We start from the raw sequence: 16,351 nt of genomic DNA, 5'->3' as shown, positions 1-16,351 counted from the left end.
ATCAGCATGCTGTCATCTGTGGAACATTTCATTCCGGTGACCAGTACCTGAACATCAACCAGACAGACACCAGTATCACAGATCCAGAAAATATCCACATATATATTGTCGGGGAAAAACGTTTCATCCGTGGACCTGTGGTCCAGCGTCTTCAATTAGCGGCAGATGAAGTGGACACTCAGCTCCTGCAAGATGCTGCAAGCAGACGCCATGCAGCAAAAACAGTAATTCCTTTACAGATGGGGGACACTGAGGAGCGCCAATCTGTCCAAGCTGCTGCTGGTGTCCTTCTATCACCGCGCCATAGGAAGCATCCTCACTTACAGCATCTTAGTGTGGTGTGCCAGATGCATCTTAGTGTGGTGCGCCAGATGCATCTTAGTGTGGTGCGCCAGATGCATCTTAGTGTAGTGTGCCAGATGCATCTTAGTGTAGTGCGCCAGATGCATCTTAGTGTAGTGCGCCAGATGCATCTTAGTGTGGTGTGCCAGATGCATCTTAGTGTAGTGTGCCAGATGCATCTTAGTGTGGTGCGCCAGATGCATCTTAGTGTAGTGCGCCAGATGCATCTTAGTGTAGTGCGCCAGATGCATCTTAGTGTGGTGTGCCAGATGCATCTTAGTGTGGTGTGCCAGATGCATCTTAGTGTAGTGCGCCAGATGCATCTTAGTGTAGTGCGCCAGATGCATCTTAGTGTGGTGCGCCAGATGCATCTTAGTGTGGTGCGCCAGATGCATCTTAGTGTAGTGCGCCAGATACATCTTAGTGTGGTGTACCAGATGCATCTTAGTGTAGTGCGCCAGATGCATCTTAGTGTGGTTTGCCAGATGCATCTTAGTGTGGTGTGCCAGATGCATCTTAGTGTAGTGTGCCAGATGCATCTTAGTGTAGTGCGCCAGATGCATCTTAGTGTAGTGCGCCAGATGCATCTTAGTGTAGTGCACCAGATGCATCTTAGTGTGGTGTGCCAGATGCATCTTAGTGTGGTGTGCCAGATGCATCTTAGTGTAGTGCGCCAGATGCATCTTAGTGTAGTGCGCCAGATGCATCTTAGTGTGGTGCGCCAGATGCATCTTAGTGTGGTGCGCCAGATGCATCTTAGTGTAGTGCGCCAGATACATCTTAGTGTGGTGTACCAGATGCATCTTAGTGTAGTGCGCCAGATGCATCTTAGTGTGGTTTGCCAGATGCATCTTAGTGTGGTGCGCCAGATGCATCTTAGTGTGGTGTGCCAGATGCATCTTAGTGTGGTGTGCCAGATGCATGTTAGCGTGGTGTGCCAGCTGCACTGTGGCTGATAAGGAAGCTCTGCAGAGTGATGCCGTCAGCACAGAAAACCACTGGCCCACAGCTGCCTTCACTTGAGGACATATACAGATCCCGCTGCCTACGTCGGACCACAAACATAATCAAGGACTCGTCTCACCCAGGCAACCACCTTTTCACCCTGCTGCCCTCTGGGAGGCGCTATACGTCTTTCAAGACCCGTACTTCCAGACTTTTGAACAGTTTCTACCCATTAAAGAACTGAACTCTGTTAACTAACTATCCTGAAACTGTGCAATAACCTCTGTACATTTGGCACGTGCAGTAAAATATGCTGACTCGGGTTACTGCAATACACAGACTATTTATCTAGTATAATAGATATTACACTTGTTTTTACACTTAGGCATACATTATCTATATGTTGATTGTGCTGCAAATGTGTGTCTGTTTGTATTTTGACTATTTGTATACATTTTATTTTTTTATTTTGTACCACTGAGAAGTTGCACTTAATTTCGTTGTACAGCTGTGCAACGCAACCCTGTCTCTGGACTCAGCCTTAGAGATAGGGTGAGGAGCTCGGATATCCGGAGAGAGCTCGGAGGAGAGCTACTGCTCCTTCGCATCAAAAGGAGCCAGTTGAGGTGGTTCGGGCATCTGATTAGGATGCCTCCTGGGTGCCTTCCTTTGGAGGTTTTCCGGGCATGGCCAACTGGGAGGAGACCCCGGGGTAGACCCAGAACTTGAACGCCTTGGGGAACGCCTTGGGGTCCCCCAGGAGGCGCCGGAGGGCGTTGCTGGGGAGAGGGACGTCTGGAGTGCCCTACTCAACTTGCTGCCACCGCGACCCGACCCCGGAGAAGCAGCTGATGAATGAATGAATGAATGAATGAAAGAACGAATGAATGAATGAATTCAGCAGTCAAGGTTTTTTTTTCATTTAATGAAAATTTGATTTTTGTTACATGGGAAGAAAAACAAAATGCTTAGATTTGGCCAAGGTATGGTGACGCATAACATTTTTTTCTGTCTTGATATTTTTTGTTTTATATTTTTCTAGTCAGTCAGAGGACCCTCACACTTTTAAGACACTTAAGACACTTTTTAAGGATTTAAAATTTCAAGTATTTTTTTTAACCCTGTAATGTTTCATTTGGAAATGTTTTTGCTGGCAGATTTGAACTGTTTGAATAAAATTATGTATTTTTCTTTGTTCTGGAAAAAATGGGTTGATTATTCAAAGCTACATGAAGTTAGCAGAACGCTGCGGTTAGCGAGTATAGTCAACAATATTCTCAATTCCAATCTCACTGTTTGCGCTTCTGTTGGTGTTACTGTATATCATGTTTGTGTTTTGTGACTGTTACTGTTGATACTATCATCACTACTGGGTGGGTTGTTTCTCTCTCAGAGTGTGTAGCACCTGAGGTTACATGTTAGTTGTCTACACGCCGTCCAGCCAGGGTGGTCTGCAGCTTTGGCTTTTTTCATAGCTGAGAGATCCTCAGGAGTAAAACTCCAGTCCTTGTTTTTCACTCTCGTCTGAGGAGTTGTTCTGATTCTGGTCAGAGTCCGACTCAAACATGGGGCTTCGTTGGAGGCCCAGGGGACCCGTGGAAAGGGGAGGCCACCAGGTGGCGTCCAGGTGTAGCAGGGGGGAGACGGTGAACTCCTCGGGGGGCTGAAGGGGACAGCTAGGGGAGGTACTCTGCAGAGTCTCCTTCATCCTCTGGTTCTCCCTGGTTGCCGCCTGCCACACCACCTCTAACTCCTCCTCTACCTTCCTAGAAAGAGAGAGAGATGGGGAGAAATTGAAGTTTTCTATTTTAGAGGTGGTATTTCTGCAGACTCGCAGCAGCAGTGGATCTTTCTACATGGCAGATGTAAAGAGAAGGACCGGGAGGTCACAAGTAACACCAGCACTAATGGTGGTTAAGTTATAATTGTGACTTGGTGGTGTTCTCATCCCTTTCTGGTCTGCTTTCAGGTATGACTCTCCTGTAAACAGGCGAACCAGTTAAGGGAGGAGCAGGGTGCACTGTTCTAGGCTCCCTCTGCTTTGTATGGCTCATTTGTACTTGAAAATCTTAAGTCTTGGTTTTTAAAGATCAGGTCCAAAGAAAATCATGGTTTCCAGGGTTGTCATGTTTTTAACAGTGTTGATGTTACCTAAAATATTAAAATTGCTGTTGTTCTGAAATTATGACTAAAGCCCCTTGAGAAACTCTCCTGGTTGTCAACATAATTAAAGACCTCCTGCGATGAAAATCAAGTTTTTAACCTTGTTAACATGTACATGTGGCATTAGGGTGATGTTACAAGACAGATCAGGGTTAAAATAAACAGTCAGTGCCATGGCTGGGAACATCTGCTATGAAACTTTAGTGTAACAAGGACAGTAAAAAAAAAAAGGATTCAGACAGGCAGGGTTTCATACGTCACAAACCCAAGGAACCAATCCTGTTAATGGACGGGGTGGTCCTGTACATATCAACTTTCAAACCAATGGCAGAGGTGGGTCTTGTTTTTGGCTGTCAATTTGCAAAAGGAGAAACAGTGAGCCTTCATTTATTACCAAGGGATCTGAAAATCCTAGAGAAATGGGTGCAGTTTATTTGGAAAAATCATAATGTCCCAACCAAACTTCCAGAGGAAACGTGGGTTTGGAACAGATGGATTTTGCCACAGAACATACAGTGCCTTGCAAAAGTATTCAACCCCCTTGACAGTCATCACTCATTTCTGGATTATAAAAGATACAAATCTGTTCCTGAACAACATTATTTTGGCGAACCCATAAGCTCTAACATCATGTTCCCAAAGCCAAAATAAGTTATGTTTCGCTGACTTTTTGTAAATAAATCAAAAACTAAAATATAGTGATTGCATAAGTATTCAACCCCCACATATCAGTACTTTGTAGAGTACCCTTTGCTGCAATAACAGCCATGATCCTCTTGGGGTAAATATGTACAAGCTTTGCACATTCTTCTGGAGTAATTTTTCATTCTTCATGGCAGAATTTGTACAGGTCTTGCAGGTTGGTGGGATGGCATCTCTGGTTTGCGATTTTCAGTCTGAGTCTGTGCCACAGATTTTGAATGGGGCTGAGATCCGGACTTTGACTTGGCCACTCCAAAATGTTCACCTTTTTGTTGCTGAGCCACGCCATTGTTGCTGTAGCCTTGTACTAAGGATCATCGTCCTGCTGGAAGGTGAACCTTCTCCCTAGCTTCAGTTTTATGGGAGACTGCAACAGGTTTTCTCTCAATATTTCCCTGTATTTAGCTCTCTATCCATTCTTCCCTCAGTTTGAACAAGGTTCCCAGTGCCTGCAGATGAGAAGCAACCCCATAGCATTATGCTGCCGCTGCCATGCTTCACTGTAGGGAGGGTGTTTTTTAGGGCATGAGCAGTGTTAAGTTTGTGCCACAGACAAACCTAAACCTAAACCTTTGTGCCGCTTTGAGTTTTGGCCAAAAAGCTCAACTTTCATCTCATCTGACCACAAAACCTTTACCCACATCCTAACTGGTCTCTCTCATGCTTGGTAGCAAACTCCAAGCGTGCTTTTACATGCATAGTTTGAGCAACAGCTTCCTTCTTGCACCCTGCCATACAGGCCAGATTTATGAGAGCCCGTGATATGGTTGACTCATTCACATTTACTCCAGTTTCAGCCACTGACCTCTGGAGCTCCTTCAAAGTGATCGCAGGATCATCTGTGGCTTTCCTCACCAGCCCACATCTTGCTCGGACACTTGGCTTTGAGGGACGGCCTGTCCTACAAAGTGTCTGGGTGGTGTGATACAGCTTCCACTTTCTGACAATGGATCCAACAGTGTTCCGTGGGACATCCAAACACTTGGATGTTGTTTTCAGTCCCTTTCCTGCCTTCTGCATTTTAATCACTCTGTCTGTTACTTCAGTATTATGCTGCTTTGTCTTCATTTTCTGATGGAGTTCACGCCCGGCTAATGAACTTTACACAGAGTGCTTTTTATGCCCATAAACCAGACCGTTAGTTTAGTATCTTACAGGTGCACACGTTAAATGTGAGCCTATGCATGTAATATCAAGACGATGTCATACCTGGATTGCAGTCCAAGACCAACACAGGAAGTCCTTGGATTATAAACGAGTTCCGCTTTTGAGTCTGTTCGTAAGTCGAATTTGTATGTAAGTCGAAACAGTTACGCACAGTTCACGTCTACCATCAATTAGTCAAATGTTTGTCTTAGTATATAGTATATTTTACCTAAAACATTATACATATAATGCAGTACTAATAATAAATGTAACTACAGTACAGTATTTATAATTGAGAGAGAGAATGTGTGTATAGGTATAAAAACATTAAAGAAAACCCCCCCTCCTTTTTTTCTCCCCAATTGTACTTGGCCAATTACCCCATTATTCCAAGCTGTCCCGGTCGCTGCACCACCCCCTCTACCAATCCGGGGAGGGCTGCAGACTACCACATGCCTCCTCCGGTACATGCGGAGTTGCCAGCCGCTTTTTTTCACCTGACAGTGAGGAGTTTCGCCAGGGGGACGTAGCACTTGGGAGGATCACGCTATTCCTCCCAAAAAACAGGCACCCCGACCGACCAGAGGAGGCGCTAGTGCAGCGACCAGGAAACATACCCACATCCGGCTTCCCACCCGCAGACACGGCCAATTGTGTCTGTAGGGACGCCCGACCAAGCCGGAAAGAAACATTTCTTACATTTCAAACAAACTCCCCACCTGCCAGTGTCCCTGGAGTGTGCAGTGGCCGACGGAGGCCGCTGTTTGACGCCCGGAATGACAGCCGGCTCGGGCCTGTCAAGTGACAGAAGCGGTAAGAGCGTTTCTCGTCTCTCTGAACGCTTTGTTTCAAGTGTGACCGCTTTCCTTTTCTTCGATACATCACCGTCCCTTGCGTCAGATTTACGCCTTGACGCCACAATTACGAGGGTAAACGCATAAAAACGTAAGTCAAGTCAAAACGCACTCAACGTTTACGCGACCCGACTTAAAATGGCGACGATAGCGTGGCGTTGTTCTCCCTCGGGCCGACGAACCGCCAAAAACGCGCAGTGTTTGAGCGCCGTGCAAAGTAGTCCGCCTGTTTGTTAGTAAGAACCAGTGGCGGATCTAGAGATTTTTTCCTGGGGTGGCAAAGGGGTGGCAAGACTGTGTCCCCTTTGCCACCCCGTAGATCCGCGCCTGTGAGGGGGAGGGGGGATTCTAAATCGGCGACTTCTGTTTGAGATTATTTTGGTGCGGGTCTCATTGACCTTCACCATGCATGTACATAAAATATACTTTAAAAACATATTATCTGATTTATAAATGGGGTGGCAACAGGGGTGGCAAGACTGTGTCCCAGAGGTGGCAGCTGCCACCCCTTGCCACCCCGTAGATCCGCGCCTGGTAAGAACCATTGTGTGTAACTCAAAAATTTTTTTTTTACGGCTTTACGGAGGTCGGTTCGTTCGTAAGTCGGGCGTTCGTAACCCGGTAACTTCCTGTATTGTTGAATCATTGCAGCTAAATGTTAGCAACTCGAATCAGCTGTGTTCTTGAACACACCCCATTCCTCCTGTGAACGGTTGATTGATACCCGCTTTCCACCACCAGTGCGAACCTCGTTGTAGCTCTGGGCTGGCGCTGGTGCCTGTTCGCGTTTGGTTCAGTTTATGAAACTTCCAAGAACCAGTTTACTTTCCCACGAGGTAGAGAGCCACGCCATTAGGTCGTTTTATATATCTGTGTAACCGGTTATTTTCTTGCCCGGTGCGGGATTCGATACGGGGTGTACTGCACCACAAGGCGACATCACTAACCGCTCGGCTAAAGGGTCAGACCCGTTAGCTAGGGGCTAACGTGTCTTATTAGTAGTTTACATCTGTATACGTCTCCGCTTTCCCAGCAAGATGAGGAGAGAAACCGACTGTTCAGATTTCGAATTGGCAGGTTTATGAAAATTGATGGTGAATCAAAAAGAATTTCGAACGTTTTCGGAGTTGAGAAGCTCTACAAACTGGCGATGAGCCGGCCAGCTCTCTCAAGAGACCCGTCTTGTGGACGAGGCCGTTGTTTCTATGCTGACAGATAGTTTGTGTAAACTACTAATAAGACCCGTTAGCCCCTAGCCCCTAGCTAACGGGTCTGACCCTTAAGCCGAGCGGTTAGTGATGTCGCCTTGTGGTGCAGTACACCCCGTATCGAATCCCGCACCGGGCAAGAAAGTAACCGGTTACATTGGTGCCAGCGGTGGGATCCGGAAGTGCGCAAATCCTCATAAGTCTCTTCGGAGCGCGGGAATAACAAAGCGCGAGGGCGCGCTTCCGGGAGAGGGTGACGACTGTAAACTACTAATAAGACACGTTAGCCCCTAGCTAACGGGTCTGACCCTTTAGCCGAGCGGTTAGTGATGTCGCCTTGTGGTGCAGTACACCCCGTATCGAATCCCGCACCGGGCAAGAAAATAACCGGTTACAGTTTGTTTAAATATCATAACACTAATGTCCTTGTAAGCTTAACGGAACCTCTGCCTTGTTCTCCTGTGGGGTGATTGATCTGAAACTTACAAGGGTTCCTTGATTAATCTCCCAACATTTCTTAGGGTGAACTTGTCTGTCCTTTGTCGATGTGATTTTAAGCATAGGATTTCAGATGGCGATATTAAAATGAGGTTTTTAAATTCAGAAAATGAATGTTGGGTGTCAAATTCACTCAAACTCGATCAAGTGAAGTATGTGCTGAAAAAAACCATTTGATTCCTACCAAACTTGATCTGAAGTGTCATTATTGTTACTTAAGGGGTGAACGTATTGTAATGTGCACAGATAAATAGACTCGCTAGCCCTTGGCTAACGGGTCGGAACCTTTAGTCGACTGGTTAAAGTAGTCGCCGTGGTGCGGGAGATCCGGGTGCGCATCCTGGCTGCGGCGGTTCCCGGACTGCCCCCCGAATTCGCTACATTGGTGTCAGAAGTGGGACGGTGAAACCACGAGGCCATCAGAAGCACATGGGCCCAGAGGCGTGAGGGAGCTGGTATACTGAAGCTCGGGGATGCATTTCCCGAAGGGGGGGGGTAGTGTAATGATCACGGAGGAATATACTCGCTAGCCCTTGGCTAACGGGTCGGACCCTTTAGTCGACAAGTTAATGTAGTCCCCCATGGTGCAGGAGACCTGGGTTCACGTCAGTGCTATGGCGGTTCCTGGCTGCCCCCCGAATGCGCTACAGTATTATTCGGCAGAACTGATTGTTGTTGCCGACTAATGCATCCCCTATCGGTCTTGTTGGTCATGGTAATCCCGCTCCCAGCCCCTGACGTAAGCGGTTCTTTCGTCTAGCCCAGAAGAGGGTTAATGCCGCTATGGAACCAGTTTTCCTGGCCGAGAGCCGGTTCTTAGGCTGTCAAAACACGAAGAACTGGTTTGAGATTACGTACCAGCTCTGAACAAAGCCCTCAAACTGCCTTGGTGGAAAACGGGGGGTGGGGGGGGTCACTCACTGAGTGACCCCCGAACGTTTGCAGCTGACTGAGAATGAACGGATCGTTTCTGGAAGTGATTCAGTTCAGTTCGTTCACAACACTACTTGCAAAGCCTCGCTAGTTAAACGTTGTGAACCCCCGTCGCCGGGTTCCTCTTTCTCTTCGTCACCATCCATCCATCCATTATCCAAACCGCATATCCTGCTCTCAGGGTCGCGGGGATGCTGGAGCCTATCCCAGCAGCCATTGCGTGGCAGAAGAGGAGACACCCTGGACAGGCCGCCAGGCCATCACAGGGCCACAGGTCTCTGTTCGCTCAAAATCAAAATGAATGGGCTTCTAGAAATGTCTTTGCGATACATATTAAACAGGTCTGTCCCTGACTGACTACGGTAGGTTGTAATCTTTACTCGCACATTGTGCTTGTCAATCATTTTTCCGGTTCACACATATCTATTTTTAGGAGCAAATGTGAGTGAAATACTCACACTGTAGAGCTCTGTATATGTTCCCCCCACACAATAACACGTTTTTTTTTGCTGTGTGACTTATACTCGGGTGGGACTTATAGTCTGGGAAATACGGTAATCTTTTAAACGTGGCTCCTTGCAGTGCGTAGGGCATTGTTATAGACAGCGGTTGGTGTCAGGGCCATTTTTTCTCCATTTCCTTTCAGCTGCTCTGTCTGTCTGGATTTACTGAGCATTGTCTGCTCTTCAGAGGCAGCACGTTTTAATCAGTGGCATTTAAACAACTTGAGACGAGATGAAATTAACACAATGACATCAGATGAGATTCATCAAGTAAGAAGGGATCAAATGAAAGGAGATGAGATTAATTAGATCAAACACGATGACATGAAATGAGACGGGACAGAATCAAATGTGAGAGAAAATAAGACGACAAAAAATGAGATGAGAGGATATTAGATGAGCTCAGTTAAAGCTTGTATTTTCTCCCTTGGTTATTACATTTTTTCCCTTTTTCCATGAGGGAATTCAAACCCCAGTCATCCGAATGGGGTTTGGTTTCCATGGTTACTGCTGCAGGGTTTACATCCGACTGGACCTGAACGAGCTCTCCGTCCCTTTACAACACTCACTGCCAGAGAAAAGCAAATAAAAAGCTCACCCTGGGAGCTAAAGGGTCACAGCCACTGTCCCTGATAACAGAGGGCGGGCATCAGTCCAAACAGCTTATATCTCGATATTGATTGAGTCTGACTTGTTTTGTGAGTTTCTGCTGCTGTCCTGTGACTAGCTGAATTTAAATCAGAATAAATCTGCTCCAGATCAGATGCCTGGGCAAACTCACACAACCACATCACCGTAGGGCAGCTGGAAAAAGCCTTGAGGCAGAAGAGAGCTCAGCCAATCAGAGACGGCCATACTGTGTGATGTCAGAGGTTGCAGTGGGAGGCTGAGGGATACAGCAGGGGTGGGTGCCATGGAGAGCTATGTGTATGCAGGTTTTCATTCCAGCCGGTCTCCACACCAGGTGATTTCACTGATTAGCAACCCTTCAACCAAAGAAGAATGTAAAGAATGTGCCAGTGAAATCACCTGGTGTGGAGTCGGGCTGGAATGAAGACCTGCATACACATGGCTCTCCATGGCACATGGTTAGCCACCGCTGGGATAGAGTGTTTGTGTATCTGTACAAGGAGGCGTGTGTGTGTGTGTGTGTGTGTGTGTGTGTGTGTGTGTGTGAGAGAGAGTGACATTAAGTCAGCGCTATCCCCTACAGAGTGTGTGTCTGTGTGTGTGTGTGTGTGTGTGTGTGTGTGTATTGGCATCAGTAAAGGTCAACACAGTTTTGTCAGACTGGGAGTTATTTAGCATTCAGCCGGACCACCAGGGGGCGAAAAGGTCAGCTCATCATGACCGGCAGAAGACCTTTTCCGGGCCAAACATAAGAAAATATGTACGTGTGTGTGTGTGTGTGTATGTACATATACTATATATGTATGTATGTATGTATGTATGTATGTCCATGTGTCTGCCAGTCTGTCCTGCCTATTTGTTATGTGGTTCATGTACATCTCGAGCCCTAAGCTATTTGACCCATCTGTTTAAGTGGTTTCTGTGAAGAAGTGAGTGTGTGAACAGAGCTGATCAGTTCAATCTGGCATCACTCCTAAAATAGAGAAGATATTCATGTCGTCATGGGGAAATGACCAAGGGGGGAAAATCACCATGGCAACGAACCACGGCACCCACCGTAGACATGGGGAAAACATGCAAACTCCACACAGAGGACGACCTGGGATGACCTCCGAGGTTGGGCAACCCCAGGGTTTGAACCCAGGACCTTTCTTGCTGTGAGGCAACAGCGCTAACCACTGGGCCACTGTGCCGCCAAATGGAAACGGATGATCCGCTGTGGCGTCTCCTAACGGCTTGGCATGCTTGGGGGTAGGGGGGGGGGAGGGGGAATGCTCAAGTCTTGACTCTTTCTGGAGTCCACATTTTGAAGGTCTCGGTCTCGTCTCAGACTTCACAGCATAATGACTTGGATTTGACTCGGGTCTCAGACAGTGCAGACTTGTGACTCGATTAGGGAAATACTGTGAGTGATGTGGGCTTTCAAAGTCACTCTCTGTGAGTGTGTCTGAGTGTATTGTTCTTCATTTTAAGATGTATTTACATGATTTTTTTTTATATGATTCATGGAAAAAGTATTTTTAGTATTTTGAAAATACAAAATTACTCCACTCTAAAGTATCATGTTGCAAATTCCACATGAATTTTTCCGCCCTGTCAAATACCATTTGCAAAATACTCAAAAGTAATTGAAATATGTATTTCAAATACAAGTAACAGAAATACTGCCCATCTCTGCATATGAGAATATTTAGTTGTCATTTACAACCCTTGCTGATATTTACTTGTCATATCATAATATTTACTGTCATAATATACTGTAATTACACATGGCCCCTCAAACAACATTTTTTTAATTTCATTTCTCTCCCCAATTGTACTTGGCCAATTGCCCCACTCTTTCGAGCTGTCCCAGTCGCTGCTCCACCCCCTCTGCCGATCTGGGGGGCTGCAGACTACCACATGCCTCCTCCAATACATGTGGAGCCGCCAGCTGCTTCTTTTCACCTGACAGTGAGGAGTTTCTCCTGGGGGACGTAGCGCGTGGGAGGATCACGCTATTCCCTCCAGTTCCCCTCCCCCCTGAACAGGCGCCCCAACCGACCAGAGGAGGCACTAGTGCAGGGACCAGGACACATACTCACATCTGGCTTCCCACCCGTAGACACGGCTAATTGTGTCTGTAGGGACGCCCGACCAAGCCGGAGGTAACACGGGGACTCAATCCGGCGATCCCCGTGTTGGTAGGCAACGGAATAGACCACTACACCAGCCGGACGCTCCAAACAAGATTCTTTATGGAATGCTATTGAGTCATTACCCAGAAGTAGAGTCAAAGAGGACTGGGTTTCTACACTGACTGACTAGGTCCTCAGACAACTGCCCATTCTGAATCAGCAGGGGAACTGGAAGCACTGAATCCTAATCAGGTTGAAACGCGTCCGTTTCTGCCTTAATGAGCACTGGTGTTAATTATATATGAAGTTCAAAGTTATGTGTGTGATGAATATGTCATAATGTCAGCAGTTTCAGACATATGGTGGAGCGCTGCTGACTTCTCAACCTGTCAACACAAAACGTAAGAGATACTGGGTGCTTCTACCAGAGTCTCTGACTGAGCCTGGCACAGAGACCACTATCTCCTATCCAAGCAGAACCAAAATCAAAATTTATCTGTACTGAACAAGTCGACACTACATCATATGTCATGGGTCCACTCTGTGCGGTAAAAGCGGACTCAAAACAATATCTAAACACATTCTAATGAATCCTTACCAACAGGGTTGTAATACTCAAGTCTGGACGTGTTCTGGAGTCCACATTTCGAAGGTCTTGGTCTCGTTTCAGACTTTACAGCATAATGACTTGGACTTGCCTCGGTCTCAGACGGTGCAGACTCGTGTTTCAAGACTGGTCAAGTATAAGACTTTAATTTTCTTTTCGTATTTTAGAAATTAAATCAATAAAGTACATTTTAATCTAGTTATTATTATTATTAATTATTATACAAATGTCCTTTAAGTCCATGCCATAATACAACATAATAAGCGGGCGGGTCCATTCCTTGGGTCTAGGGTTAGAATGAGGTAGAAGTCTATTTGATAGATAGTGCCTTTCTTAGGATATGAGATGTTCCAAGTAGTGCCATCTTCTGTACTACTTGTATTCTCATGTTACCCGGCGGGATCCGTTGGGTGTATTTCTCCATCCCTTTTTTTTTACAAGTCTCAGGGCTTCTATTACTACTGGTATTGTTGTGGTTTTCATTCCCCACATTTGTTCAATCTCTATTTCAAGGTCTTTATATTTGGACATGTCGATGAGTAGGCAGCTTTATTCTTTTTTGTTCTTGATGATGATGTCTGGTCTGTTGGCCTTTATCCCACGACCTGTCTGTATTGGCATGTCCCATAGGATTGTGATGTGGTCTTTTTCTGTTACTGTTTGGGGCTCGTGCTCGTTCCATTTTTCTTTTGTGTTGATGTTGAATTCTTTGCAGCTGTTCCAGTGCAGGTATGTGGCGGCCTTGTTGTGTCTTTGTAGGTATTCAGTTTTGGCCAGCTCAGGGCCCCCTGCCACGATATGGTCAATAGTTTCCTGGAATTGACCACATATCCTGCACGCTATTAATTATAATAATAATTATTATTATTATGTCTGAAATATTGGAAAATTTCTTCCTTGGCGGAAGAAAAAAAACCCCTAAATAAAATATTTCAATGTAGCGAAATGGTGACTTTTACTACGGTGGTAGACAGTTACGGTCATGGTGTTTAATTGGACTTGCACTGTTCTGGTGTCAGTCCCTAAACAGATTTTGGACCCATTGGTCTTCAGTTGGCCTTAGGAGTGCTGGACTTGACTTAGACTCAATAAGCTTTGGTGTCAGACTTTGCTTGGACCTGTCTCGGTGGTCTTGACTGAAAGCTACTAACCATTCTGAACTGTTTCAACTGTTCTTCTCTCACTAACCATCATCTTCTGCTCCTTGCTGTGGTTCTCTGGATTTGCTGGTAGTCTCCCTGCTCAACCATCAACACCCCCCCCCCCCCCACTTTTTCTCCCCTATTATATCCGGCCAATTATCCCTCTCTTCCAAGCTGTCCCTGTCGCTGCTCCAACCCCTGTGCCGATCCGGGGAGGGCTGCAGACTACCACATGCCTCCTCCGATACATGTGGCGTCGCCAGCTGCTTCTTTTCACCTGACAGTGAGGAGTTTCTCCAGGGGGATGTAGCATGTTGGAGGATCACGCTATTCCTCCCCAGTTCCCCCTCCCCTCTGAACAGGCGCCTCGACCGACCAGATGAGGCGCTAGTGTAGCGACCAGGACACATACCCACATCCAGCTTCCCACCTGCACACATGGCAAATTATGTCTGTAGGGACGCCCGACCAAGCCGGAGGTTAACACAGATATTCGAACCGGTGATCCCCATGTTGGTAGGCAACAGGATAGACCGCTATGCTATCTGGACACCCTTACCATCAACATTCTGTTCTTAAGAAACAGTTGATTCTTGTTGCCTCGAGTGAAAACATACCCTCCCACCAAACACTAAATGGCTTTGTGTGCATGTGTGTGTGCAGTAGGGTTTTGTGATGAGTTTAGCAGTTTCCTTCTCTCCTTTCAGTAGCAATTAGCTAGTAATTGGTGTGTATGGCTGTGACTACCTTTCCTCTCTCTCCCTGTCTTCAGCTCTCTCTCTCTCTCTTTCTCACTCGCCCTCACTCTGTTTTTCTCCGTCTTACCGGCGGTGCTGCAGTAGACGCTGCACAGTGTGCTGTCTGTCTCCCAGCAGCTGGTGGAGGTAAAGGATCTCTCTCTGATAGGAGGCTGCTCTCCCTGCAAAGTCTTCCTCCTGCTCCCGCAAGCGCTTGTCCAATGCCTGCAGCCCAGCCGAAGCCCGCTTCCTGTATACCTGGAGCACAGACGGACATAGGGTCAGACAGACGGGCAGGCGGACGGGCAGAGAGACAGGATGGTCGGGTCAGTGCCGTGTTGCTCTGAGAGATAAACAGCAGGTGGATTTTACATGAGGAGCAGAACAGTGACAAAAGGAGCAGAGGAGGAAGGAGAGAGACACACACCTGGAGATGGTGAGTAGACACACAAACACACACACACAGGTTTGGATGACTGCATGAGGATCTGTGCTCTGTGTGTGTGTGTGTGTGTGTGTCTGTGTGTGAGTGGTTTGTGTGTTTCAAAGTAAAAGACAGCTGAAGGACAGTAGGATCGTCAGTATCAACTCATTGGGACGAATCAGTGAGAGACAGACAGATAGGGAGGGAGAGGGATAGAGAGGGAGAGGTTTAACTCAAGGAAATCGAGATCGAAATCTAGAGAGAGCTGGAGTGGGAGAGGCTCAACAGATTGCTGCTGCTTCCTAGTCTGGGAAAGTACCATCTGCATGAGGGTTGGTAATTTGTGCGTGTTTGTCAGCTCTGGTGATGGAGGTGATCTTCTGAAATACTGAGGTGAACGCATTCAAAATGACTACCTGTTACGTAGACGCAGAGCTTGACAACAATTTACCTCACAGTGCAACCTCTAATTTTACATGTTAATTCCTCCACTGACGGCAGACAACCCCGCCAAGGCTGAACGGCTCCTCCAAATCAAACCTCGCACACTCTGAACTTCTGAAAACAAGAGGGTTCATCTCCTGGAGAAACCATGTTAGAGCTCAGATCATTCTTAAGGCGGTTACACTGGTTTAAACTGGGTTTTCAACACTAAAATCTACCACCAAAGTTTTTCCACATGCACATTAATTCTGTTGGACTCCATCCGTCTGTTTTTGAGGTATCTCGCTGTCAGACAGATAGAGGACCACACAAACAAAGGCAAAAGTGTGACTTGGTCAGGCGCCCTACAGACACAATTAGCTGTGTCTATGGGTGAGAAGCTGGATGTGGGTGTGTATCCTGGTTGCTGCGCTAGTGCCTCCCCTGGTTGGTTGGGGCGTCTGTTCAGGGGGGAGGGGGAACTGGGGGGAATAGCGTGACCCCCCCCCATGCGCTACATCCCCCTGGCGAGACTCCTCACTGTCAGGTGAAAAGAAGCCGCTGGCGACTCCACATGTATTGGAGGAGGCATGTGGTAGTCTGCAGCCCTCCCTGGACCGGCAGAGGGGGTGGAGCTGTGACAGGGACGGCTTGGAAGAGAGAGGTAATTGGCTGGCTACAATTGGGAAGAAAAACGGGGGAAAAGTCCAAAAACAAAAAAACAAAAAGATATATCAAATAATTGATGCCTGCCCAATCTCAAAGTTGTCAGGTCTGCATACCTAAACATCTACAGACCAACGGAATCTAATCTGTTAAGTGCACCGAGGAATGTACGCAGTTGTATTAAAGAAACCAAACAATGACTCTATAGATACATGGCACGGCATAGAAGAATGAGTAGTCCATGTTGAGACCATAGACTGTATAAAAACACGGATGTAGTGTCAGTGACATCACTCGTTGGTTTCTGAAAG

At 46.8% G+C, this 16,351-nt stretch overlaps 2 protein-coding genes across 2 annotated transcripts in view; both read right to left on the bottom strand.

Moving 5' to 3' along the window:
- Positions 1–320: 320 nt before the first annotated feature.
- LOC130112118 (histidine-rich glycoprotein-like) lies at positions 321–1,265 on the bottom strand. The gene has a single exon (XM_056279411.1). The coding sequence runs from the start codon at positions 1,263–1,265 to the stop codon at positions 321–323; it is 945 nt and encodes a 314-aa protein (XP_056135386.1).
- Positions 1,266–2,202: 937 nt separating this feature from the next.
- The window catches only part of cep89 (centrosomal protein 89), a 103,212-nt gene continuing 89,063 nt past the window's right edge, over positions 2,203–16,351 (bottom strand). The window contains exons 19-20 of the mRNA XM_056278765.1: positions 14,616–14,785; positions 2,203–3,053 (exon numbers count right to left, since the gene is read on the bottom strand). Of these exons, the coding sequence (XP_056134740.1) occupies positions 2,774–3,053; positions 14,616–14,785 (450 nt within the window). The 3' untranslated portion in view covers positions 2,203–2,773. The remainder of the gene's footprint in view (positions 3,054–14,615; positions 14,786–16,351) is intronic.

Source organism: Lampris incognitus, chromosome 4, assembly GCF_029633865.1.
Source record: "Lampris incognitus isolate fLamInc1 chromosome 4, fLamInc1.hap2, whole genome shotgun sequence".
In the NCBI taxonomy this organism is placed as follows: Eukaryota; Metazoa; Chordata; class Actinopteri; order Lampriformes; family Lampridae; genus Lampris; species Lampris incognitus.
This window is presented reverse-complemented; position numbering and strand designations above follow the sequence as displayed.